Consider the following 22911-nt stretch of genomic DNA (forward strand, 5'->3'; position numbering starts at 1 on the left):
TTGATAGTTCAGCTTTATATTAATAGCCTTTTCCGGACTCAAGGTGCTTTGACATGTCTTGAGACATTTTATGAACAGCTATTAAATAAAATACATGTCTACTGCACTTATAATATGTGGTTACTGTCACTTCTCGCGCGTTTCCCTTTAAAAGTGAGGAAGCAGAGGTAGGTTGTTGGATATGATTTCAGTCAGCACCTCAGATGGCTCAAGTACAAGCTCGGCTGATATGCAAAAAGACACGCTCTGCAAGGCAGGTCGCACCGACCGCAGAAGATTTCATAGTTTTCTCTACAAGTTCACTACAAGTGCGAGAGGCGTCTTTTCAGTGGACTACAGGCACCGACAAAAATATTGAAGTGGACATTTGAGAATTCCCAAACCTGCGCACTCCTCACTTGCCTTTGGAGAGGCACGCATAGTTTCAGAGGACATGACTACACTTTTATTTGTCAGCGGTCACTTGGATGAACAAGTTCGTTCGAGAGTTATCCACAGTTGGAGACACACTGCGAGCTTTATTAAGTCGCACTTCTCTTCCTTGCGCAAACTGCATTCCAAGTTTCTGCTTCTTATAATTTGTCGCCATGTTATCAAGAAAGGATCTCATTCTAGACGATTTTGTTTTGACTCGATTGGCAGAGGACGTCTTTCATCCAAGGTTCAGCGAAGCGAAGAAAAGGAAAGTGAGATTCGTTGACAAGAATGGGACTTGTAATGTTGCTCACACGAACATAAGAGAACAAGGACGCTTTTTGCTAGACGTCTTCACTACTTTAGTCGACCTAAAATGGTTACATACTCTTTTGATATTTACAATGTCATTTCTGTGCAGTTGGTTATTGTTCGGCATGATTTGGTGGCTAATTGCTTTTGCACATGGAGACTTGGACCAGAAAGGAGACGATTTTATTCCGTGCGTCACGAGTATTCATTCCTTCGCCTCTGCTTTCCTATTCTCAATCGAAGTGCAAGTAACTATTGGTTTTGGCGGACGCATGATCACCGAAGAGTGCATCTCCGCAATTGTTGTACTTATTATCCAGAATATAGTGGGTTTGGTTGTTAACGCAATTATGTTAGGCTGCATTTTCATGAAGACGGCGCAAGCCAACCGGCGAGCGGAGACGCTGATTTTCAGCAAACACGCGGTCATATCTATTCGGAATAATAAACTGTGTTTCATGGTTCGCATTGGAGACCTTCGGAAAAGCATGATCATAAGCGCATCTGTCAAGATGCAAGTAATTAGAAAGAACACCACGCTAGAGGGGGAAGTGATTCCTCTCAATCAAATAGACATTGAATTAGACAATTGTTCGAATGGCATCTTTCTTGTTTCACCTCTTATCATCTCTCATGTGATTGATAAAAACAGTCCTCTGTATGATTTATCAGAAATCGACCTGCAAGAAGAGAACTTAGAGATTGTTGTTCTTTTAGAGGGTGTGGTTGAAACCACTGGTATCACAACACAAGCAAGAACGTCTTATCTGTCAGATGAGATTTACTGGGGGCACAGATTCCTCCCCATCGTGAGTGAAGAGGAGGGAGTATATGCTGTGGATTACTCGAAATTCGGCAACTCGGTGAAAGTGCCTACGCCGAGTTGCAGTGCCAAAACAATGGACGAAGGGGGAGTTTCTTTCCGACTCAAAAGGGGCGAGACATTTCGGAGTACTGTCAGACGTCGACCTCAAAGTGTTACTGAGGATACCCTAAACTGTTAACCACAACTTTCGAGGATCAGTGATGACTGGAACGTTTTGTGTGCCAAGGCAGAATTCGAAGCCTCTTCTTGGAGGTAGTCTACTTGTTGCATGACATGGGTGATTTCCCTGTTGTTAGTACTTGAACTTGTCGGTTTACAAATTGAGTTACTTATATGTTAATACGGGATGCAACTGATGTCTTGTGTCTGAATCAGGGCATAAATGTGGAAGCCTGCTGGATTTTTTGATTCCTGAAAGACTGCTTGTCTCATTTGTTTATTTTTTCCCCCAAGATTTTTTTCTTGTCAGGACTACCATTATAAAGCTTGTAAAAAAAAAAAAAAAAAAAAAAAAAAAAGTTTCTCAGCTATAGAGTAAGGGAAGTGTAAGTACTTTCAAGATCTATCTCATTTATGTAAGTCAAAGCACATATACATTGGTGCAAGCACACATTACAAAAATAAAGATAGTCTCTTCCAAAACAAGAACTAGGCGTTAGCAACATTTTTAAATATTTTATTAGGTTATAATTCGCAGAGCTAAAAATATTAAATTGCTTTTAACTTAGGCATTATTAAAATACATAAAAATGAAAGCCAGAACTGAAGAACCCTGCAAATGTCAAACTAAAACAACTTTTAAAATAAATAAAACTGGGGGAAAGGGTGCTTATCTTTAGAACACAAACCGACTTGCCAACCAGAATCCAGTTTGTGACACTTTGTACAGTGATGCAGGGTAAACCTTAATCCTCCCTTGGAGGTATTACAGTTTCATACAATTAGTTGTGTGAAGACATGATTTAGATCTATTTATCTATTATTTTCAATTAACATGTTTTTTTTTTTCATGATAGAGAGGTAAAACCATGTTTTAACTCCAATCATGAGAGAATGTCCGCATCCTCCTGCATTCACAATGCGCCACCCTCTCCAGTGTCGCCAGTCAGGATATTGCATCAGAGCAGGGCTTCTGGGCTTGACCTCTGACCTCACTGTGACCTGGGCTCTTCCATCATCTAACATTCTAATCTGCAGACATATACCAATGTCATTGTCATTGTGCCTTGACGCTCCAGTGGGATTTTATGCTACCCTCGTGTGCCGTCTTCAGTCAGACGGCCCTACAAACGCTCATCATGTCTCACAGCCTAGGAGCACAACCCAGCGCTCCACTCTTGCCCCGAGATCCAGCGCAAGCCGGGCCGTCTCACAGCAGAGGGTTGTCCCAGTGAGAGGCGGTGCAGTGGAGGGGTGGGGTGAGGGGTTGAATCGGTCACTGGCATGGCCTCAGTGTGACAGGGGCTGATGGGGCCCCCCAGAGCTTCTCACACACGCCTTAAAGAGAAAAGCAAGTCTCTAACACACACACGCACACTCACTCCCATAAGCCCAAAAACAAAATGAAGAAAAAAAAAGGGGGGGGGGGGATAATTGCTCCGATCAGGAGCTTCAGTAGAGAAGGTGCGGTTGGCATCCACCCCCACCCTGGCACCCGCGCAGGAGATATACACCGCCACGGCAGAACCAAAACGCCACACTGTCAGGTCTCGCAATTTAACATTACACAACAGTACAATAAAAGAGGCAGTGCCACCCCCCAAACAGGAGGGTATAAAAATACTAGACGCCCTCAGAAGGGGGAAACGAAAAAACATGTGAGTGAGGGAGGAAAAAAGAGACAGACAGACAGACATAAATAAATAAAAGAGTTGGAGAGAAAGCCTCGGGTGGTCTCTAGTTTGAACAGGCCGAGTGGGTCGGTAGGATGGCCTCTGTGGCGGGCGGGGCGGTGTGGCAGGGTGGGTAGGTAGGTGGGTGAAAAGCTCACAGCGTTTCTGCTGCCTGGCCAGCCCACTGCTGGCAGGATCCTAAAGATAGCACATTATTCTGAGCGTGGAAGGTCTCTGAGTCCGCCCGCCCCCCCCCCCCCCCCCCCCCCCCCCCCCTGCCTCGACTGTCTCTGGGCTGGGTTCCGCTCTCTCCTTCCTTGGGTCCTCCTCCTGCGGCTCGGCAGGCTTGCCGAGGCCCGGTTCATCTCTCTGTGACGTGGTTCTCTGTGGGAGGGAGCGGAGTGCAAAGGACCTCGGACAGGTCATCCATGATGGAGGTCTCCTTGGGGTCCACCAGGTTGAATTCCCTTATAAATACAATGAAATGTGTGTAAAGTGTGTTCAAGTGTCCGTGCAGGTCCATCGCCACCGTCTCCCTGTAGTGGGCCCAGTAGATGTGACCCAGCACGTGGAAAAGGTACCGGCAGATCTTCCTCTGCAGAGCTTCAAAGGCAGTGGGGAACTCTTTACCTGTGAAAGGCATGAAAAAAAGCACTGATAAATGCACAAAGTTCCATAAAGTGAAGTTGCAAGAATTAGCCACTAGAGGGACTCCGAGATTACAAATGTAATGCTCTCCAATAGCCTTGGCAATTTTAGTCCTGCAAGTGAGGTTAGCAGTCACGCCAACTGCAATGCGCTGCACGAACACAAAATAGCAGGCAGGCAGAAATCTCCAATCCCTCGTGTTTCCAACTTCCTTACATAACCAATAACACCCTTCACCCTCTATTTTTAGTGATGGCCATCATTACATTACAAAGAGTATTTTCAAACATTCTTAATTATTGCTTTGATTCAACTATTTTCTAATTAAGTCATCATTTATATTCCTTGTATTTCAGGCTTGAATAATTATCGACATCACTGTATATCCATTGACACTTACTGGATTGGCACACTAGGTGGCAGTGTGCACCAACACTCACCATATTTTGTTGGGAAGATGTCTTCGTCTGTTACCAGTTTTTGTACCAGGCTCATGACAAAGTCTACATACTGTGGAGCTGTGCATTTAGTCTTCTTCCCCTTCTCGTCATACCAGTAGTATACCCTGAAAAACATAAACATTTACATTGAATGTAGACATTTACAGGACACTTTTATCCACACCAATTTACAATACTGGAGAGATATGCATGTTTGTGTACACAGGGTATAAATAAACACAAGGGCATACTGTGTTCTGTAGAGACCTCAATAAGCATACTGTAAATGGAAATGTACAGGATAAAATGTGGTTAAGTCGAAATAGAATTTACCCTTAAAATTAGCACACAGAGAGACAGACACAAAACTTGTCTGCCACACTTGGAAGCCAGTTTGCACGATCATCTAAGCAGCATGGGTTATTTACAGTCCAACCCAGGTCTAAGCCTTGAGTTACGTTGTTTGCATTTCTTCAGACAGGCAACCCACACTCTCTCAGTGCGCTCAAATGGCAATGCTAGGAGATCTTTTCCAGCTCCATTCTGTTTGGACAGGCTGCTCTTTGAAAGCTACAAGAAGCTCAAAAAAGTGCCAGAACTTTTGTGCTCCAGATTCTTGCTTCGGTTCCAAACAGAAGAAAAAAAGCCACGAGAAGGACCACCTGCCAATGGGCACAGTCCACAGCTTAGCTTCCTTTTCTCCTGATAATGGAAATTCCACGTAAAAAGAGATCCTGTGGATTACGCTTAAGGGAGACTAAGCAGACTAAAAATAAATACATGTTCACAACAAATAAGTCATTGAGTTGATGAAGAGTGGATGGAAACACCCATTTGATTAGAGGCTCCAATCTGGCCCAAGGGTTGTTCCCGTAAGCGGTTGCGGGCAGGCTGATAGCATCGCGCTGATCTGGGCTGTGCCGACTCAAGACTATTAACAACATTGGCCTGCCGGGGCCTGAACACACATCCCCAGGACTAAAACACAGTCTGCTGAGCCCACTGAGGGTTCTAGCCAAGGATCTTCAGTGGTCTACGCTTCTAACAAATCATAAAATTCTGAATGTACATCAGAAACCATTACAACATAAACCACTGTCTTTTTCAAGTCAGGTCCAAGGCCATTTACTTCCAGCTCTATTTATATGTGCTAACCATATGGCCTTCATACAAACGCTGCTCGTGATACAATGTCTTCTTTCACGTCGGGTCTTCCGTCATCCATTGACGTCTCTCCGTCTAAAGAACGCAACTGGAAGCAGCAGGTAGGGAGCCCTGCAGCAAGACCAGCGCTCTGCAGCACTGCGAGCACATCTGGCCTCCCTAAATATAGCCCCGACTCTCCCAGCAGCTTGGACCAGCGGCAGAGCACTTCCCGAACAGACCGCCTTTCACAGCACCGATCTGCAAGGAGAACATTCCTGAGCTGTTGGGTAAGGGGGTGGTGTGAGCTCGGCGAACAGTGGCAGCAGAAGGAGATAAAGGCCCTGCTGGATAACGCAGGACGGAGAGGGCTCCGCCGGGGCTGCTGCTGCGTGGCAGCGCACCCGAGGGGCACATCACCGGGGAGACGGCATGGCACACCAGCACCACCCTGCCCTCACCATACTCCCTACTCCCCTCTTTTTTTTCATGACCCGAATAGATGAATGGCAGAAGTGTGTGGTTGATTAAGACGAGACAGAACAGAGATATCAATCAGTAGAGGGGGTCGGGTCCTAATCCCGCTCCTGAGTGATGGGCCTCCCTGACTGGGGCGGTGCACACTGACTGCTGCATTCTCAGACAGTGGGCTCACATTCTCAGACTAAACCTCCACACACAGCACGATGCATCTCCCCCCGACCAATAACGTGTCTGTATTGCAACCTGCTGTTAGCCGATTGGGTGAGAAGGAGCAGCCGGGTCAGCTGGTGGGTTCACGCAGGGCATTGCGAAGCATGTCAGGATAAACACTTGGGCTCTGGACAAATCTCTTCTGGCAGAATTCAGCATAGTCCAAGTTTTCATGCTGTAATCATGATATTCGTATTTTATGTTTGTGTGTGTGTGTGTGTGGGGGGGGGGGGGGGGGTAGTGTCGAAAAACACTACCAACACATTTTTTTCCCCCCTGAACATTTAAGATAAGGGTAATGCGTGCAGAATCTCATTATCAAGTGCGTAATCTGACTTTTCTCTTGCACACTGACAGCATGTTTGTCTTTGTCATGGCTGGAATTTCTCACGCCAGTGAGGAGACGGTGACAGTTTGTCTTTGAGGAGGGCGGATTGCTCGCCTGTCTTCAAGACAGACTGATGCTGGGGAGGAACCCCAGGGGTTAGTGTGTTCTAGTCAGGTCAGTTGAGAAAACAGTCAAGGTTTTTGTAGTGATATATTTCCCCCTAGGCTGCAGTCCACTGCAAAGTCCTCTTGTTTGCGATCTCAATAATAACTAAGTCTCATATGACTCATTTATCTGTCAAAGTTGCTTATCACAGAACAAAGCCATCACTGTGACTGAGAAGTAGTAGATTCAAAAACTTTATGCAAGATATTACAAAATATGCTAATAATGCTCCTTGTTTTTCAGTAAAAAACCTGAAGGGCGTCGGGTGAAAAAAATAAAACACTTTAACCCGCCCCTACATATTTGAAACATGCTGCATAGATAGCGAACTCTTCCAGGATCCTGAGCACACATCACCATCTACCGCACCCAACATCGAATCACCAACACATTTCCTGCACCTCTGTGCTTGCAGGAAATATTTCAGGAAACAGCTAATTGCGTTGACCCGCTGACCCTGCTTGTCCCAGGAGACCCTCTATCTAAACCCCTAATCTCCCCTAGTAGAACAAGGGCAAGAACACCGTGTTCCACGCTCCCTCCTCTAGGTCGGCCCTGTTCCCTGGGTACCGTCTCAGACTGTCACCCATCACACGGGCCGGGGTGTTCTGTTGCCTACCCAGCGTGGCTCCGGAGAACGGAGGGATGAATAATAAATTGGTACACGGAAGAGGAGAGGAAAGGAAGAGTGCTACTTACGTATTGCAGGCCGTCATGGCTTGACAGGTGTCCCCAGTGCAAAACTCTGAGATTGTACTGTACTGGAGGTTAATGAGATTGAAGAAAGTTGTGGCTGTGGGGGGGGGAAAAAAGAAAGGAGAGAAAGAGGTTTTGCTTTTAGCCCTCAGGAAATGTGATGGTGACTTTTTTTTATTTTTTTTTAAGCATGGCTTTTAAACCGCACTATCTGTTTCCATTAATGCAAATGAAGAGGTTAGGAGTTCTGGAAAAGGAACTTCACTGCACACCGTCACCATGACCTTGTCAACCAGGTCAGGTGGCCATAAATCATTTCAATGCTATTTCAGCAATATTATACATCAGTGTACCAGCCGCATTATCTTGACATGCCTATAATTATAGCTGTACAATTTGGTAACCTTGATTTTCTGGTGCGAAAATAGAATTTGTGTTTATCTAACTTGTGCAATGACACCTTAAAAGTATGAGATTATTTTATCCCAGTGGTGGCTTACCATGCCACAATTCATTATCCATATACAGTAACAAATTTGGTTCATGTTGGTATAACATGAGAACATCTTAGAAAAACAGCTAAGTAGCAAAAACAACCTGCATAAAATCATTCCTCAATGTGTTTCTTGGAAGTTCTCCCAATGATAACATCTGAGGGAATGTAAACAATGTTATGCTTTCTGGAGTTCTAATCTTAGCTGGTTTTTATCGTTCTATTATGCAAGTCAGAACCATTTTCTACATTGCTCTGCAGAAATTCCAAAACTTCAAAAGCCCTTTCCAAAACGTTCCTAGGAACGGCAGACAAAACAATAAAACATCTCCCGACATTCCCACGCCTCACTAATTCAACCTACCCATAACAAACCTCTGAGGAAAAAAAAACAAAAACATTTCAAGTGGTGTGTGTGTCTGTAATGATTGCTGACTGATGTCTATGATCCATACGTATAGGTACATACTGTTGCTGGCTAGCCATTCGTTGAGATCGATCTCCCTCGGCAACACGACCAGCTCCTTGAGGTCGAAGTCCACAACCCGCACTTTGGTGCACTCTGCCTCCAGGTACTGCTTCTTCTCCTCGGTGGGCGGCTTCTTTCCATTGGGCTTTGTTTTGGACTTCCTGTTGATCGAGCAACAGAGGGACAGAGAGAGACACGCGGTCAGTGCGAGGCCTAAGACAGAGCCAGAGGCCACTAGAGAATGGCACAGACTGTGGGGGGCTGGGGGAGTCAGGAGGCTAAGGGGGCTTATGTGATCCTAGGGCCCAGATGTGGAGGCCTGACGGAGGAAGCGCAGCACAGCGCTGGGGCCTCAGAGTTAGCAGTCTGGAAAAGTGAGACAATTTTCCACTGCGGGGCCTTTGGAACGTTAACCTTGCCCTGTCATTAGCAGACGAGACCGCAGCCTTTGTGGCTTCTACTTCCAGGTCTATTTTTAGACCCCCCGAGTGTAGTGTTACAACCGAACACACCCCCAGCCACCGTCCCCGTTCCCTAACACCACACCCCAGTTCTCAAACATAAAACGCACCACAGCGTAACCGGAAAAACAGAGCCTCTTTGATGCACGTCACAGAGCACGGCTACAGGAAATATGCTGCAGGGAACTCAGCTTTCTAAATGAGCAAGCGGAACTGCATTGGATTAGACTAATGATAGGAAAAAAGTACAGAAAGAAAAGTCAGGGGCTTATTTTTTTTTTTAAAGATACATGGGCTCATTTCAATCAATATTCAATTCAATTAAATTATATTAGACACAGACATTTGATACCTATGAAAGGCGAGTTGTCATATGTATAGACTTCGAAACTTGAGAACATAAGCTGTGTTCTTGTTTTCACACACCCACTCTCTTAAACTGATCCCTATCACAGTGTAGAACCTTTTAGACATCAGGTTGTATTAATAAAGTCAATGACCTCTTTCACTGGAAAGAAAAAACTGCAATTGATTCCCACACTGGCAATGGATGAGGTTCTTTTTTGGGGGGAGGGGGAGGGGGGGGTCGCTGGCCAACAAAAACAAGTAGCAGTCCACTGACGTACTAGTGGACCTGCTGGTATAAAGCCCTGTCTGTGCGCGGTGCGGACAGGCAGACAGGCGGTCGGGGGCCTGGCCTTTAAACAGCTGTCTCAGTGTTATTCCGCTGCTGGAACCACACTCCTTCGCGCCCTCCGCACACAGAGACTAGCCTTGTTGCTCCGGTGCCGGCTGCTGTGCTTGTGTGTGTGTGTGTGTGTGTGGACACTGCCAGAGGCGAGGCCCACTAAACACACACACAGCCCTCCGCCTTATCCCCACCCTGACCACTAACCTACATACAAGCCACAGTCAACACGGCCCCCTCCGTCAGTCCCTAGCGCAGCACTCTCCCAGTGAGAGGCAGCAAGTTTTGCCAAGAGCTTTAGTTAAGGCCACTTTGTCAATTTTGGCCTCTCCCCATTACTGGTCCCCTAACCCCACCCGCTGGCTGCCTGGCTGGCTCTTCCCCAGTGGGCAGGGTGCCTGATCATCGCTGGAGCCCTCCCTCCCGCCCAGCTGTAGAGCATGTATTTGGGTAGCCATCTCAACAAAATCCTCGAAGTCACTAACAGCAGATTGAATTTAGAGGATTCCAAGGAATGTAGCTTGTGTTGAATGTAATTGGGCTTGATCCACTTGACAAAACCTCTCAACTTTCTCAGTGTCCCTCTGCTGCCCCTGGATTGGCACACAAATTAGGCTTCCTCGGGACAGACATCCCACAGAGACCGAGATGAATTCATTTACGAAACTTTTTGCCAACCCCGATTTCGGGCCCCTCTGCTCCCACTCCCTCAGCATAAACACAACGGGAGCCCCCCTGCAGCGTGTTCTTGGCTTGGTCTGCTCTTCTCTTTCTGCTCTTTCAGACATACAGCTCCCAATTCCTGGAAGTCTTCCGCAACTGAGACCAGGAAAGAGCCATGTCCCTCTACGTCTTAAGCTTGTAAACACTGGCTCTTTTCATGTGGAATTAACAATAAACTAAAGTTTATTGTTTCTGTGTCATCTTAGAAGTCTTTTGAGCTCTTCCTTCTGTATTTAATTTCATATACACACTGATATGACCCACTGCGGGCCCTTTAGTCTGTGCAGCAGCTTGTGTAAGGACTGTAGGCTACACTGGGATGCTAATTAGCTGACTGGGAAGCTAGCGTGTTGAAGTAGCCCAGAGACACTGGTTGTTGTAATATTGCGTTGTTCAGTAGCGCACATTGTGTGGAAGGCGTCTGTGGACATTGTTGTGTGGATGTTAAATGACCACTGAGTACATTTTCGTGTTCCAGTGGACCTGAAGGGTGGAGCATTAGTTTGGAGGGGTCACAGCAGGTCTTTTGTTCTGTTTTTTAGACCTTCCAAGAGGAATCCTTTCGGGGAGGGAGGGGTTATGATTAGTGAGAAAGGGCCTTTAGTCTGTGCAGCGGCCATGTGTGGACAGCGGGCATCATTGGAGGGATAATTAGCTGACTGCCCACATCTGGGAAAGCCGGGACCTAGATAAGATTTGCGGTTCTCCCTCTCTTCAGACTGATCTTACCCTCAGACCGTTTTCATTCGCACGCACGCACGCACACACGCACGCGCACGCACGCACGCACACTCCACTATACTTATGGCGTGCCGACATCCACACATCCCCTGCCAACATGTGTGCACCCATATTCCCTTAGACACTATTTTCTTGCTTCCTGTTATGTTTATATTAGTTTAAGAAACATTTCTTCTTTTAAACTGACGTTGTTGTCCGCCTCCCCCTTTTTCTTGTTGGGGTCACACGAGCCAGGCTGAACCACACACATATGGACCATGGCTCAGGATTAGGCCTCAGAAAAGGTAACGAGAAATTCAAATATTCATGCTACGGACACACGATTTACTCCTGGCGGGCAAACCAACACAGGATAAGAATGCTAAGCTTGGATATGCAGACAAGGAGATGCTGATGGCCTGCTTTAAACTATAGGGGTAAACTTTGAACAAATCGCACCATACAAAGCCTACTCTCCAAGCGTCCCTTTGACACAGACACAGGGGCAATTGAGTGGAAAGTGAAGTGTGGAATGGGCTGGTGGCTGTCTGTGGCCCTCGTAAGGTCATGAACCCCCGGGGACAGCTGCTAGCCCAGCTGGTGCAGCAGAGAAAGTGAGATTGGATGGGGCCAGCTGCAGGCCCAATGAGATAAAGCGCCCAGACCTAAAGTGCTCTAGGCTGACTGAGCAGCACAGCTGGGAGCCCCAGTGTGAAAGGGCCCAGCACCAAGAACATGTCTACTAATCAAAGCCAGAGCAAGCAGAAAAAGGCTGGTTGCATGTTCTATTTACTGGTCCATATGGTTCACGTCTCCATGTGATCACTCACTGTATGATATGGATATGAAGAGGAATGTCGTGCCACCTTTTGACTGATATGTTTAACAACTGATCACCTTTATCAGATCCACGCTATACAATCCATCTCTGAAGAGTGCGTTCGTATTAGGAGTGTTAGCAGAATGTTCGGCATGGGAGAACATTTACACAGCTAGGGCTTAATGCGATTTTTCAGATTCGTATGAAGCGCTGTACACATAGGCAAAGGTTGCTTGCATTCCACTGAGATTAAGGAGGGTTCCTTTCCATGCATGTCCAATCCTGCCCATTTTTCTTTCACATACACTGAGGAATCCATTTCCTGTAACTCATCAAAGAATGTCAAAACAAAACTGAATAGTACAGAAATCATGGATGGGGCACGTTTCTTTTCTTCTTTTACCTCCAACAGCTTTCAACAAATTGTTTGACTAGATCTTATCGAGTCCAACTTGAAACATTCCACTCCTTCTGGTAAAGTGAAGTAAAGTACAGCACATTATGTCAAACAATTGGTAGCTTCTTCGAAGAGGCTAGGAGTAATCTAGGAGCAGAGTGGTAATGTTAAATCATTAACAAAGGATGTATTTCTAATAATGTATTTCTGCACATATCCTGCATTATTAATGTGCATCACCACTGCCATTATGACCCAGACTTCCTGGGCTCAAGGCTGCTTTTGGCCCGTGTCCACACACACTGGTGTCCTGGTCTGAAGGCTAACAGTACCTTTTAAGGGGAATCATTAGTGAGAGAGGGCGGAGTGCACAAGATGACTGTTGGCCGAAGGGGAAGTTTTCTTTTCCTTAAAATAAACTAATGATTCAAGAATGTCTGCGGTCTTTCAGGAAATAACAATGATGCCAAACAATGGGGGAATTCAGTTAAATCACATTAGGCAAGAGTAATTTTCCTCAAGAATATACTGACTGATGAAAATCTACAGCAATTTAAGCTTGATGGCAAGTGGTTGAGTACAATACGCTTTGAATGACCATTGTTCAGAAACACAGATAAGACGGCAAACGCCGCCAAGAACGGAGATCGGCCCAGATGACCCCCAGGATACCACTGTACTATACAGTTCACCATGAGAAACCCGCCTCCCACTGGAAGCTACACTGAAATGAGAGGAGCCTCACCTCCCAGACACCCTCTGTCAACTCCCCACTTACCATAGGCCACCATCAGGGTGTACCCACGTCTAAAGCGGCTGAGGTTCAGCTGGTGAGAGATGGCAAACCGATCAGACATACTGAGGCTTGAGGTTAGCACAGAGCTGTGTGTGTGTGTGTGTGTGTGTGTGTGTGTGTGTGTGTACGTGTGTGTGGCAAGTGTGTCTGCATGTGCAGTTTTTGTGGGGTGAGTATGGGATAAAAGGCCACTCAATACAGGTGGCAGAGTGAAAGCTCTTGGCGACCCAAAGGCTGGCAAGAGAATGGCCACTTGACCTGCATGATTCTGGAGCCATGCCTCTGAGGCACTGAAGGGTAATAAGAGCATCCATAATAAGAGGGTAGGACACCCTTTCATTTCAGACAAGGAAATGACCTGTGCACCTCTGGCATCTGGGAGCCTCCCATTCCTGAGTGCGCAGTTAGAGGCAGAGTGAGAGGTGCAAGTATGTGGGAGAGAGGACCACATAATGCTTTGCACAACCTTTGCGTCGGAAATATCTCCAACACTGAATCCGAATAACAAATGTCAGATGAGGAGGGTTTAGGCTTGAAACCGCTCTCAAAAACCAGAACAGCATTGCATGATCATGCATATTAGCGGATCCAGGCATACGGGACGCGTTAACGGGATGATTCCCAGCATAAGAGCACATGCTCCATGGAAATCTGGGGATCACTTTCTGTGCCAGCTACCAAAATCCAAACAAGCAAAGAAACATTCCGTTGGCTCTGTTGACGCATTTTCTTACTTTAGAAGTCAATAGGCAAAGATCAAATAAATTCCTCTATTTATTGATGCATTATATAACCTCCCCACTTGCTGAAAAAGTGTAAGAAAGCAACATGCTTGGCTGGATGGAGACCAGCTAGCTCCAGGGGACAACTAGGCCTACCTCATTGAGTAACACTAGGCTGAATATAATTCAATATGAGAGTAAAGCTGGGATGACAACACTAGGAGAGAAAAACATACATTGAGAATTAGTATTAACAACTTGGCCGTGCAATATGCGCTTGAGAAAGTGTTCAGTGTTATGGCAGAGCTGTGTTTGAATGTTTTCCATCCTGCTGCGGGTCTCTCCCCTCAGGATGTAAACTATTTAAACAATCCAAACAGAACACAGTCCTACACATAAGCTGACCTTCGTATACTTCATGTGACGACTAAACACAGAGCTGGAGAGGGAGCTATGGCTTCTTTTTTCCTTCATGGAACACGGAAATTAACGCAATTACAACACTGCTAGAAGGGGGATTTCCGACTGAAATGAATAATAACTTTTGAACTGTGATGAAATGTGGCCAATGTAATGATTAACCACTTGCACTCATCAAGGGAGAGCAGTCAGCAAGTCTAGATCAAACCCATCATTAACCCCGACACCAGAGATAAGAAGGGGGGGGGGGGAACAAAACCTGCCGTTGAGGCATCAGCAACACACTGACAAAATTAACAAAACTCCATTTTGTGCATCCTGGCTGCGGCTGCCTGGTGCCGTCCTCACTCCAGGGCTCTGAAACTGCTGTTTAGATGCCTATTTTAGATGTCTTAAAAAAAATCAGTCCTTACCCAGGGAAACCACAGACTGATCTAGCATACCAGCAAAAGCATGGCCAACACTGTCATTATGCTGCTAAAAATGGGGCCAATGACCTAAGTTGAATCTTTTTTGTTGTATCATTGCTTAGCATAAATGTATCAATTTCATGTTAAGTGCCCTCATATGGAAGCCTAATGTCTGAACACTAACTAGGCTACATAGCAGGAGAAAAGACCAAAGCCTACTTAACAAAAATAAAGAAAACAAATCTCTCTTAACCCATGGCCTCCACAATTTCAGCATCTCAGCAATTTGCTAATTTGTGGAGAGATTTTATGTTAACAGTAACCGAATACTAGTGACCAACTGCTTAACCCTAACTGAAAGCACTCACATTTATCAAAATACCAGTTGGGGGCAGGTGGTACTCAAACAGGTACCATCTCCTCAAACAAGAAAGACCCTTTAATTTACCTCTACATAGATAATTATACCAAGCAAACTATGCAACGCAAATATAAAACACCAAAAATAAAATAAAAATAGAAACTGCTGTGGAGGTGGCACAGACAGATCTCATTATCATCACACATACCACACAGATTAGTTTAATTGTACGCTAATGTCTTGTCTGTGGAATCAACTCAAACTAAACAACTAGAACACTGGGATGGTTAATTATTATGTCTCAAGAAAGGGTCTTGACTCTAGTTGCAGCGTGAGAGTCCACGTTCCAATCTGACTCAAAGCGTCAAGGCTAGTCAATTGCAGACGTGCAAACTGGACAGGACGATTTTCCACGTCTGGATGGACATGTCATTAAACTAAAAATGTTTCACTTGCGGTACACGAACAAGACTCCATCACAGCACTTACATAAATTCCCATAAATTGTTGACGCAATATAATTTCACAAAATAAGTTTGCGAAAGAGCACAAACGAAATGCGTGAAAATCTGTAGCGTAGCTTTACATGAGTCTCCACCACCAGCGGATTCGCCGTGTTTTGCTATTATAAACAATAGGATACATAACTTCTCACGTTAATTGGTTACAATACAGTCTGAGGGTAACTTGCCTCAATACTTTACCAACTGCCTGCAGGACCATTTTACAACTTAATCCACTTTTGGAGGTCCTCTGTGAATGGAGAGACGAGCTGTCCCCAGCGATGGTGCAATGATCTCCAACCATTTTTCCTCTTCACCGATTTCTCTCGACTGTGCTGCTCTGCGACGAAACAAAACTAACATAGGTTCAGTATTCACATCTCCACTACAAGTAAACTTCAGCCGGAGTCTTGTTACTTGACCCTCCTGTTGCACTCCCAGCCTATCGGCAGCATCCGAGGCGGAGCCGAACAGCAACAGGCAGCAGAACTTTACTCCAGCGTGCGATTTCACCCAGAAGTCTCAAGTTGGCACACAACAAATGGCTTAAATTTACTGGATATACAGTCTACATGAGTTGACGAGTACAATTAACAGCAAAAATGAAAGTGAACCTATTTAACCTGCACATGGCCACATTCTCTGCAACTCGCTCCATGGACTAACTATTCATTTCTTGGACTTAATGTGATAGTATAAGGTTTATCACTTGTAATGAAGCCTGTTTCTATCATCCCCCTTTCCTTCTCGGGCGGAAATGACCACAGAGAAATAAAAACATTTAGCACGTCTTCATTCTCTTCATAAATATTAAAATGTTCCTGCAGACACTGAAGACAGGAACTGATCAACATCCATTAAAAACAGATGTGCTATTCAGCAATATTCAGTCTCATTGGGAGAAAAAATAAACCATTTGCTTTCTTACAGAAACTAAAGTTCCAAATCAATAGGCTGTCTATGCAGCATCCCATGATACTGTAGCACACAACACTGTTGTGATCCCGAGTCTCGTTTTCTTGGTGAACAATAGCCTGGAATTTCCCTTCAGTGCTGACAGACATGTGCAAACTTGACTTTGGAGGCAATGGGAGATTTACTGCACATCTGAGAACACAATGCCTGGAGAGGCACATAGCTGAGCAGCCTGTGGCTTTATCTGACTGCCTGTGGAAGTGAGCACCAATGTCCTGGAACCAGGACTGATACGACTGATAGGCAAAACATTTAAATCACAATACGGTCATATTCCAATCTTTACTTTTTATTTCATCACGTCATGGACAACTTGTCAACTTTCTGAAAGTGCAATCAATGCGGAAAAAATAAAACGTACCATTTAAACGCAAGAAAGGGCCAGTACATGTGACATAATAATGATGCAGAGAGCTCAGCTATTTTGGGTCATTCTAAACCTCAACCACAGCCGTTTGGCCTACTTCTATAAATAAACCATATGTATGAATATGATTCACAGATTTTAGCATGGATCCAGTGTGATATAAATAGTATCCGCATCTATAAGCCGACTTGAAACTTTTGGAGTGGGGTGGTACATCCAACACATCGTAAATCAGGCAAGATCACTGTGATGACATCACTGATGGTCAAAATTCTGACTCTTAACCAATAACAAAAGGGGAAAGACAGTTGTTTCAACTGAAGATTTTCTTCATAATCAGTGTTGCTCTAACCACGTCCTAAAGTAGCCACAAGATATTGTTTTCATGCCAACCGTCTTAGTCTCCAGCCTGATGTAAGTATCATTAACTTCCCGAAAAACCAGCTGTGCCATGATGACGCCTATACTTTAGTTTATCTTATTAATAATAATAATAATAATAATAATAATAATAAAACTTTATTTATATAGCACCTTTCAAATGTCAAATGTCTGACTGAATTATGCTTCAGGAGCAGAATTACAGAATGGCAGCATAGATTAATTCCCCACCCCCATCCAAAAGCCAATCTATCTAGTTATTGTGCAATCATGGTGAGGTCAACCTGAAAAAAGCTGCAGGCCAAAAGTGTTGGTTGTCTGGAAAAAGCAAGTTTACAAAGAAGGGGTGGAGGTCGTGCTAAGGTGTTAGCTGAAGAAACATGGAAGAACAAGGGGATATAAATAGCTCTGGGTCTGTTACCAGGCTCGGGAACCTGGCAGTGGTGTTTTCACAGGAGCCAGGCCCACAGACAGGAGATGTGAGGGGGAACAGAGGCAGCTTTCATGACGGCACAGGTAAAAAAAGGAAAAATAGGGCCTTGCGTCACCACGGCTCTGACGATATATGCGTGAAAGGTCTAAAAACAGCAGTAAGGCACTCGCTACCCTTCCTCATCTCTGGCTCGTTATGGTAAAAAAGGACCAGCTTCCACTTAAACAGAGGCTGCCACCACACCCATGTACCCACAGCAGCACAATGCTCGGCCTGTTCAGCGGGTCGGTGGGCAACTCCCATCAGCTCTGACGTGCGTGAAGGAGAGGCGACAAATCGACAGAGAATCCCTTCACCCAGACATGAAAGGAAGGTGAACATATGGCAGGCATGCTTACCTTTCTCTTACTCCAACACTGGTGCCCATATGGCAAAATATACAACACATAAAGCATGATGGATAACCTTAGTAAAAATACAGTGTCATGATTAGTCTCTCCTTGTCAACACACAATCTTCCACAAAACTTCCTCAAACAAGCCACGCACGGTTACAACACTGTTATGTATCTAGGTAAAGCTGGAACAATGACTGTGAGCAGAGTTTCTAAACAAGTCTTAGGAGTCAAGCACAGAAGCAACCCTAGGAGCTGTTGGATACCTGTGGAAGAACGTCTTGAGAAGGCTTCGTGAAAAGTCGTGGCCACTTGGCTCAGCCAGCGGTTCCATGCTGCTGTCGTCTGCCATCTTGACACCTGAAGTACATTCCACGAAGTCTGACAGACCGGTTCACTCCCTCTAACACTCAGACAGCGAAGAATCCCGACAAGAGTGTGCCCGCACACACACACCCACACAAAGAGACGCAAATGCACACCAGACACCAAGAACCTACTCAGGACAAATAGCTCAACATTCTTCACAGCAAAGGGTGGAAACAGCGGTCGGTGAGGGAGCACATCGTCCATCTGCTTGGGCTGATAAGGAGGTCCTGCTGAGGCCTCCACTCCATAGATTAGTGCCTTGCGTCTGCATTTGACACAGGAAATTCAAAGGCGTGCTCTAGTTTGGGCCTATCATCACCTACCACACCCATCAAGCAGCCTTCCAGGGGCCCTGACCAGCGCAGAGTACTAATGGAACCGCAGAGAAGCTGTGCTGAAGGGTAGCACAGTCCAATTACTCAGTAATTATGAAGATGACCTCAACTATTTGGAGGAACTCTGAGACACTAAATGGACCATAGCTGCAGAGTGAAATCACCTGTTCAAAAAGAACAAAGTACAGCTGGTAGCTTAATGTTCAGACAAGGACCTTGCTGTCCAGAAAATCTGCCAGTATAAACTCAAATGCGTAACCAAATATTCAATCATAGCTATTCATTGCATGATACAACGATGTTGTGACCATACTACTATGCAAACACTCAAGTCAGTGTTAAGTGGGTAATGCTGTACTGACAAACATAACATATTTTAGCCAACAATACCAGCCTGTGGGAACATAAAAAGAGGTTGGCACTAACACTTCTCTTTTTGTCAACATAAGGGGCAATTTTCTACCAATTTGTACCAAAAAAAAATAAAACACCAGACACTGTTGAAAGGGGACTGGACCACATGTCTGTCTTCGGTCTGAGACACCACTTAGACATGCAAGTATGGCATGAGTCAGTTAGAACTGCTCATGTTCCACTCAGACATCATAATACAAAAAAATCAAGGAAAACAGCAGCACCAATTACTTGAGCGTAGTGAAAAACTGGAAGTTATTTGGAAAGACCAGAGCTGATGGGTTTCGTGAATAAGCCCTGTTCCTAACCTGACAACTAGTAACAGTCTACAGGCCCTCTTTGGATTTCTCACATTTTTTCAGGTTCTCAAAAACAGTGTAAAAGCAGAAGCTGCATGACATAACCACACCACCCCTCTGTCGATCTGAGAATATAAGGACTTTGTGTGAAAACAGTGTAGGGTTAAGGATCGGCCCTTGGGAGCCCCAGACTTTCACCATTTCCTGCTCCTGGAGGAGTGCTAGATGAAAAAAAAGAGGCCCTCTGGAATCTGCGGCTGCATTGTGTGGCCCTGTGGGTCTAGCTTCCTCTTTCGACCCCGGCTTTCATATACACAGGCCCTCTTCCTGTGTTTATGTGCTTTCTCGATAAGGGCCTGTCCGGGGCTCCTGCGCCTGTGAATGAACCCGTATGCCTTTCTCAAATATTATTCTTAATGAGGCAGCTTGTGGCTTTCCGGAGGCAGGCAGACAGGCAGGCAGGCAGGCAGGCAGGCAGGCCGGCCGGCCTGGAACAGAATGTCTCTGCTGAGGATCAGCCCAAGTTGCCCACGCTGAGGCAGGGGACAGGGGCATCGCAGCAGCCACTCCAGAGGGGGAGGAGGTCTGAGGAACTGCTGTTGGAGCTGGCCCACCCCCCAGATCTTAATCTTAATTACTGTCAGCAAAAGAGGAAGGCCTGATCCCACATCTGCTCTCTGGAAGACGATCTTCTTTCACAACCTTTACTGGAAACAGAGGTCTGCGAGTCTTGCACAACCATCCACAATCCTGAAATGTTTTTCGCGCCGGGGTGGGAGAGAAGAGGTTTCAGGCTCCGTGCGCTCAGCTCTCTCGCTCCAGGATCAGAATGTTCCCTTTTCTGCAAAACGATGTGCAGAGATAGGGGCTATCAGAACTGTCACTTAGCAAGAACGTGCTGCTGGCACGTGAGGGATTGGCATCAAGAAATGTGCTTTGCTCTTCAAAAGCATTCAAAGATTCTGAGATGGGGGGGGGGGGGGGATAAATGTTTTGTTTTTTTTAAAACATAAGCAATTTCAGAATGTTTACAGCCAAGGCCTGAACACAGAGTGAACGTCCAGACTCCACTTTAAATGTATGCGTGTGTATGAGAGCTAGGCTGCGGCACAGCCCATGGAAACAGTGTCTTATCTGCTTATCGGCTTACCGAGCCAGACAGGGCACTGAGACAGCCACGGAAATGGACACAGCGAGTCTTTTAGAGACACAGCCCACTCAGTGCTCCGTTTCCAGTTCTTTGATAGGGCAGGCTAGAAGCATTTGAATATCCCTTAGCCGTGACCCTAGCACATGAGGTGTGACTGTGAATTGATGAACACATGCCAACTGGGAGGCATAATTGCCACTGCGATGAATGGAGGCGAAGTGAAAGGTTAAGCCGATACGAGGAGTCAGTGCGGTTTAGACGGACGGTGAAACACCAGGCCAATGCATGCATGGCCAACTGCAGGCGTGATGGCAGGGCGGACACACCAGGCCGGCCAAAGGGCTGCCAGCTGTGCTTAAGCCACGAAAAGAAAATGACGCTTGTTTGTGAATGGATAGTGGGGCTGTCTGGACACTAAATATTCTCACCACTCTGCTAGGAGAGAAACACTGCAGGTCTGTGGCTATTACCTAGTCATAGGTTGGGCCAAATGCTCTCAGCAACAGAGCAAAGAGCAGCGTCGACCGCAGCTGTAAGTTATCAGTAAACTTATCAATCATCTTCATTAGTTGTGCCGTCACAGGATATCTAGTGATAATCAGGGCTCCCAACTTTCACAAGGATGTGGAATGTTGCAAACTAGGACAAGTGAAATGACAATCTGTATGCAACAAAAAATCACCAGGAGTTAGCCGTTAGCAGCTACCTGGTTGTGACATCGGTGCTCATGTCTCACTTGGCCAGAATGTCCTTTTGACCAAAGGAGCCAGTGAACTGGAGCAGATTCTTTGCAGAAGTGAAAGCATGAGGCACAGCCCCCTGAGGAGAAGATCGTCACTATTCAACGCAAGTGTGTAGAGGCACACAGGCATGCAACAGGCACACACTAATAAGGGACACATGGAAGTAGAGTACACAATGTGCAACATCCCCTCAAACACTTGGAACGTGACACTCGTAAGTCACATCTCTCTGGCATCTGCAGACAAACTGCCAAGCACAACCAACCACACACACACACACACACACACACACACACACACACACACACACACACACACACACACACACACGGCAAACACAGCAAACAAACACACACACACAAGCTTGAAATGTGTGAAAATAACTAATACTGCATTATATTAGGAAAGCTGCCCTGTCTCTGCACAAAGGTCAGACTGGTACTGAAACATGAAAGGGCTCCCAGCGAAGGGAACGGCTGCTAACGAGGAAGCACCTGTACGGAAAAGGGGGAAAACAAGCACCCTTTAAACGGTTTGGTCCGAGTGCCAACTTTTCCTCCAAGCAGAGAACAAAGTGAGCAAAAGACCATGTGAGGGAGCCGAGTCCTCGTGAGGTAGCAGCCTATGACTGTCTCCTCCCTCTTCTCGCTCTCTTCCATCCCTCCCTCCTCCCTCCCCCTCCATCACCCCACTCTCAGGGGGCAGAGCAAGAACAGTGTGAAAGGAGGGAATGCTCTCTGCCAACGCAGCCTTTTGTTCGAGTGAAACGTGCATGGCTTGCGTTGACCTGCCATCCGCAAAACATCCGGGAAGAGGAGAGAAAAAAAATTAAAATAAATAAAAAATACACCCTCTCCCCTGATCGCCTCAACTGCAGGGAAGGGAGGGTGGAAGATGAGACAGGCAGAGATGCATAGAGAGAGAGAGAGAGAGAGACAGACAGACAGATACAGGGGGTGCAGGAGAGTGAAAGATTGGGGGAGGGGGGTTGACAGTAGAGAGAGAGAGAGAGAAAGAAAGACAGGAAAAAATAAAGAAAGTAAGAGCAAGTTCTGAAAGCCTAGGCCCCTGCTGCTCAGGGCACTGCAGTTTGGATGCTATTGCCAAAAACTGAAGCTGCAGTAATCCATTATCTCTGGACAAAGAGAGTGCGAAGAGTGAGCTCCTGCGTGCACACTGAGACATAGGGAGGAAGAGCCTGCATGAAAACACTCCTCACAGCAAGTTTCACAGAGTTTAAACAAAACAAAAACATTTCCATACTGACAAACAGGATCAAAACACTCATCCATGCACACCCACTTTCTCACTGTCTCAACCACACAGACAGACAGACAGACAGACAGATAAAATAGATAGATAAACAAACTGAAACTACACTTTCAGGATAATGCCACTGGCACAAGTAAGCACGGCCCTTACACCATGCACCCACATATTCAGCAGCTGAAAGAGTAAACACTTTCCACTGTTATTCACCGCCATAAATCCCCGCTGTATAAACAAAGACATAATCAGCAAATCACACAATTCTAGAGGGAGAGTGGAGCATCTGTTTTAAACAAGACCTA

The 22911-nt window shown here is 45.8% G+C and overlaps 2 protein-coding genes across 7 annotated transcripts in view; one reads left to right on the forward strand and one right to left on the reverse strand.

Moving 5' to 3' along the window:
• The first annotated feature begins 76 nt into the window (after positions 1 to 76).
• On the forward strand, positions 77 to 2102 carry LOC105906488 (ATP-sensitive inward rectifier potassium channel 11-like). The gene has a single exon (XM_012834641.3). The coding sequence runs from the start codon at positions 588 to 590 to the stop codon at positions 1728 to 1730; it is 1143 nt and encodes a 380-aa protein (XP_012690095.1). The 5' UTR covers positions 77 to 587; the 3' UTR covers positions 1731 to 2102.
• A 110-nt stretch (positions 2103 to 2212) lies between these two features.
• The window catches only part of LOC105906497 (MOB kinase activator 2-like), a 39668-nt gene continuing 18969 nt past the window's right edge, over positions 2213 to 22911 (reverse strand). For 3 of the 6 annotated variants that reach the window (XM_012834651.3, XM_031569313.2, XM_031569314.2), the window contains exons 2-5: positions 8460 to 8620; positions 7501 to 7594; positions 4473 to 4597; positions 2213 to 4014 (exon numbers count right to left, since the gene is read on the reverse strand). In XM_012834651.3, coding sequence (XP_012690105.1) covers positions 3746 to 4014; positions 4473 to 4597; positions 7501 to 7594; positions 8460 to 8620 — 649 coding nt within the window. In that variant the 3' untranslated portion in view covers positions 2213 to 3745. The other 3 variants (XM_031569311.2, XM_012834650.3, XM_031569309.2) reach the window with 3 other exon arrangements.

The sequence above is a fragment of the Clupea harengus genome, chromosome 6 (genome assembly GCF_900700415.2).
Source record: "Clupea harengus chromosome 6, Ch_v2.0.2, whole genome shotgun sequence".
In the NCBI taxonomy this organism is placed as follows: Eukaryota; Metazoa; Chordata; class Actinopteri; order Clupeiformes; family Clupeidae; genus Clupea; species Clupea harengus.

Bases quoted from the DNA above. Each gene is read 5' to 3' on its own strand.
- LOC105906488 (XM_012834641.3), top strand. From the start codon at position 588: ATGTTATCAAGAAAGGATCTCATTCTAGACGATTTTGTTTTGACTCGA.